Here is a 4,544-nt window from a genome sequence, read left to right on the forward strand (position 1 = left end):
CGGGGTTAAAACAGGTTTCACGCGCCATTCACCAGACCAGCAGCAGGTCCAGGAGTGAGCGTTCTATTTAGTTACGAAGCCAGTGTGATGAGGCCAACGTAAAGCCAGGCTGCTGCCAGCAAGTTCCTCTCTCCCAGACCCTGCCCTCCCTCGAGTTCCCTTCCTGAGAAGGGCCTACCAGCTGGACCCAGGTGGCCACCAGCAGAGATGCTACAGCAACACCTTGCTTGACTGGGATGCTGGTTCTCCTCCCCCCGCCCCCCAAACTTTTTTGCTCACATAAAGCAACACCGACTAACTCTAAGTTGTCACTTTATGGCCCATGTAATGAAATCTTAAAAATGATCAGATGAGCCATAATTTAAACTTAAATACATCATGCCCAATGCTTTTTATTAGGACCACAAACATAGCCCAACCTAGCAACTCTGATTATCTTACATGTGATGATGATGTGCCTGTGATATTCTAAATGCAATAGGACCATTGCATAAAAGAACCCACAGGGTAACTAAAGTAACATTTAGCTTTGAGAGTCTGGAGCCAGAATTCTCTCCTCAGCTGCCTCAGTGACTAAGAGCAGAGACTCACGATTTACTTATCTACAAAGCAGGGAGACTTTGTAGTTACTTCTCAATAGTCTGGGAGACTAAAGAAAAGCTTTAATACTATATGTTTACAAGACAAAGATTCATGGGCAAAATACTCCATCGTAACATCAACAGTTTAAAATGACTCTCAAATTACAAGCCTTCTCTCTGCCACATGGCTCTGCGAGACCCTTTCCTACAGTTAGAGGGCAGAGAGCTCACAGCAAGAAAACATTTGTGGCCCTGGCCGGTGTGCTCAGTGGTTAGAGCGCCGGCTTGTGCACCAAAGGATCATGAGTTTGATCTCCGGCCTGTCAGGGAGTGTGCAGGAGGCAACCAATCAATGCGTCTCTCACTTCGATGTTTCTCTCTCTCCCCACCTCCCCCTTCCTTCCACTCTCTCTCTAAAAAAAAAAAAAAAAAAAAAAAAAAAAAAAAATCAATGAGGAAAATATCCTCAGGAGAGGATTAACAAAAACAACAAAAAACCACTTGAAAATCTTTATTCAGTATCAAGTAACTGTGAAGTACTAAGTAGCTAGTATTTTTTTTCGTTATAAAAAGAAAGACAAGAGGGAAGCACAGAACATCATCACTCTATCGCTGCAAAGGCCGTGTGGGCTAAGCCAAATGAAGGACAACAAACAACTTTTTACCTGCATGACACCCATTTACGCTTCAGAACCAACCAGAAGAGGTAGGAATCGCTCTGTGCCATTGCAGGGCTAAGGAGGTTTAGGCACAAAGAGGCGGAGGCAGCAGGACTAGCAAGTTAGAGAACCCTAGTTTTCTCCTATTGTCCCCCCACCTGCTCAAATGAAAATGCCAGCCAGGGAAGGAGGTAGCCAAGTCCTTACCCTGATAATCTTCTGGTCTGTTTTTGTTGGATCCGAAAATCTTGATGGTGGGGAACCCCTGCACCCCATACTGGCCTCCGAGGGACTGATGCTTATCCGCGTCCACGGCACCCACCTTCACGACACCCTGTGGAAACGCGAGAGAGCTGTCTACTTGCAGCTGCAGCTGAGTCCACCAGAACCAGCATCTGATTCACGTCAACATCACAGATAACAAAGGGCTTTACACACAGAGCAAGCGAGGGCTTCAGTCTGGGAAACCATTCCCAAGAGGAACGATGAGTGAAACACAAATTCTCCCATGAAACAGAACTGACAGACAACATAAAAATTAAAATGGACAGTATACCTTTGCTTCCTAGATCATTTGGGCATCAAAACAAGGGTTTTTAGCTTTAGTATGCAAATTAGTTTCCTATTATGCATTAACTCATTAGCATGAATTGCAACATACACAAATGAATGTGGACATCTCAAAAACTTACTTTTAATGCAGTTGCTACTTTCTTCCATTCTGGTGTTAACCGTTGGCAGTGGCCACACCTTTTAGGAGATAAAAACACAAATAAGGCAACAGTTAAAGTCTTTGATCCCCAATCCAGAAATCACCCACAACAGTCTACTGAGTGACAGGCCCCGGGGGATGGCTTACAGAGAGTACAGCATCAATAAACAGGAACCTGAAGAGCTCACCTTTTTATGACTTTACTAAAATCCTGTTTCATCTCAGAACTTTAAAGTGTTCCTAATTACTGCTCAATTAAATTCCATTCAGTTTGAACAAATTCTAGCATTCCTGCCTCCACACCAGAGACTAAACTTTAGCGTGTACCTGGTCAGCGAGCCTCAGTGTGTGGCTCCAGCTGTGCGGCAGTGTGGCAGCATCACCTTCTAAGGGAGAGGGTTCTGCCTGTATTTGCCGCACTGGATATTAAGTGAAATATTTCATGGGGACTGGATATTAAGTGAAATATTTCATGGGGACTGGATATTAAGTGAAATATTTCATGGGGACTGGATATTAAGTGAAATATTTCATGGGGACTGGATATTAAGTGAAATGTTTCATGAGGACTGGTATTATGTTTCTGAAACTCAGCTTCATGGTCTTCCAAAGGAAAAACTAAAGCAACAGTGGAAACCTCCCATCAGGCAGACCTCGGGGGAATGCGCCTGCCTATCCTGTGTGAGCTTCGAAGGCACAGTTCACTCCTCAGAGGACACTCTGGGTCTCAGGTCGTCACCAGCAGCTCCCCTGCAGGTGCACTTGGTGGGAGTCGGGTCCCCCCCAGAGCACGCGTGGCCTGCCCATTCCCAGCTGTGACAGTCTCCTGCCACTTCGCACCGCTCCCACTGACCGTCTCTACACTTCTATTTGTTGGGTTTTGTTTTGTTTTCATTAAATGTTTTAACTACATACTGTATTCTGACTATATATAATTGTACACCATTAACGTCAATAGTAATTACATCTTCACCCCACGAGGGTTTTTTCCAACAATAAGTGTAAAGCAAGACAATAACTTACGTATTTCTGGGAGCAACCCTCTTCAAGAAACAGAATGGAGTCCATCACTGGCCCTTCCCTTTCCTTTGCCCAACGTACTTTCTTTAGTTTCCCTCCTGTCCCCATCCTACTTACCTCATTGTAAGGATAAACCATCTTGAATTATAAGTTTCTTTTCCTTTTCTTGCAACATTAGCTACTTCACCCCCCCCCCTCACACACACACACACACACACACACACACACTCGGCTCAATCTCCATGGCCCTTAATAAACAATCCTTTGTGGAGTCTCCCACGTCTACTTCTTCTAACAAGGAGTAAAGTAGGTAAACTAGATGGCCGAACAAAATCGCCTTTTATATAGCATTTTTCCTTCTAAAGTACCACAAACAACAGACAACTATTTTATAATACTTACCATGGAGCAAAGAATTCTACAAACCACAAACTATTACTTTGAATAACTTCTTGGTTGAAATTTGATGGAGTTAATTCGATTACATCATCACTAGAGGAATACAGCCCGTTCACTGTTAGAAAGAAGGTGCAGCTCACCAGACCTGGAGGAACCACCAAAAGCAGGTCATTAGCAGCAGGAAACCCAGGCGGCCAGGCTTCTCCCACTGACCAGGGCCCTTTGCACTGGAGGACGGCCTGGGTCGGTCCCTCCTAACCCTGTGCCCCTCCCTCCCTGCTGCTGCCGGAGCCCCTAGAATTCTCCCACTGGCACAGTCCACACTCTCCTCTCTGGAGATGCACTGGAAAACGATTCAAACATTATTCTAGTGCCTTCATTCTCTATACCCACCCTACGAGGTAGCACTACTACTGCCATTTTATGGGCCAGGACACTGAGACACTGGGAGGCTACATCTAGCTGTGAGCTTGGGTAGCCCACGCAGTATTTGTTCCTTGTGTTATTCAGTTGCCATATCAGCATGCCATCTTTATTTTTTTTAATTTTATTGTTTAAAGTATTACAAATAGTGGTACATATGTCTCCTTTTTTCCACCCATTGACCTTCCCCCGGCCTCCCCTACCCCCCGGCACATGCCCTCAGCCCCCTCCCACCCCGCCCAAGTGTCTTGTGTCCATTGGTTATGCTTATATCCATGCATCCAAGTCCTTCGGTTGATCTCTTACCTCCCCCCGCCCCCAAGACTCCCCAGCCTTCCCACATGCAATCTTTATTAAAGCATTTTTTCTTAATTGAAGTAAAAAAATAATTATTTGTTTCCTTTACTAGACTGGGACTCTCTCAGTGCAATGGCCATTTTAATACTTTTATTTCCACTTCACTATTAAATGGCACATCTTCCAGGTACTAACGATTTCTGCTGGATTTTCTTACAAAGATTTTTCATGTGATTAGTGGTTTAAAGTTAACATACTATTGAGTCATAACGGCCTCGTTTTATCTTCACTGTGGACCGAGTGTTATTTATTTTTTGTCATTCGTCGGGACTCAAGGTGTTTTTTAACTACTTTATTTTTTCTAAAATAAATTAAGTTTTGAATTGGGCTTACAAGTATGTTTATGAACCTATGACTTTTGCCCCTCGACCGCGTTTGGCTGCATTGGGATAA

General features: G+C 44.3%; 1 protein-coding gene across 1 annotated transcript in view; it reads right to left on the minus strand.

Annotated features, from left to right (window-relative positions):
* PDIA6 (protein disulfide isomerase family A member 6) overlaps nt 1–3,896 on the minus strand; it is a 12,384-nt gene extending 8,488 nt beyond the window's left edge. Inside the window, exons 1-4 of the mRNA XM_023743732.1 lie at nt 3,765–3,896; nt 3,375–3,625; nt 1,933–1,990; nt 1,448–1,574 (exon numbers count right to left, since the gene is read on the minus strand). Of these exons, the coding sequence (XP_023599500.1) occupies nt 1,448–1,574; nt 1,933–1,990; nt 3,375–3,625; nt 3,765–3,896 (568 nt within the window). The remainder of the gene's footprint in view (nt 1–1,447; nt 1,575–1,932; nt 1,991–3,374; nt 3,626–3,764) is intronic.
* Between the last annotated feature and the right edge of the window lie 648 nt (nt 3,897–4,544).

Source organism: Myotis lucifugus, unplaced genomic scaffold (assembly GCF_000147115.1).
Source record: "Myotis lucifugus unplaced genomic scaffold, Myoluc2.0 scaffold_409, whole genome shotgun sequence".
Classification (NCBI taxonomy): Eukaryota; Metazoa; Chordata; class Mammalia; order Chiroptera; family Vespertilionidae; genus Myotis; species Myotis lucifugus.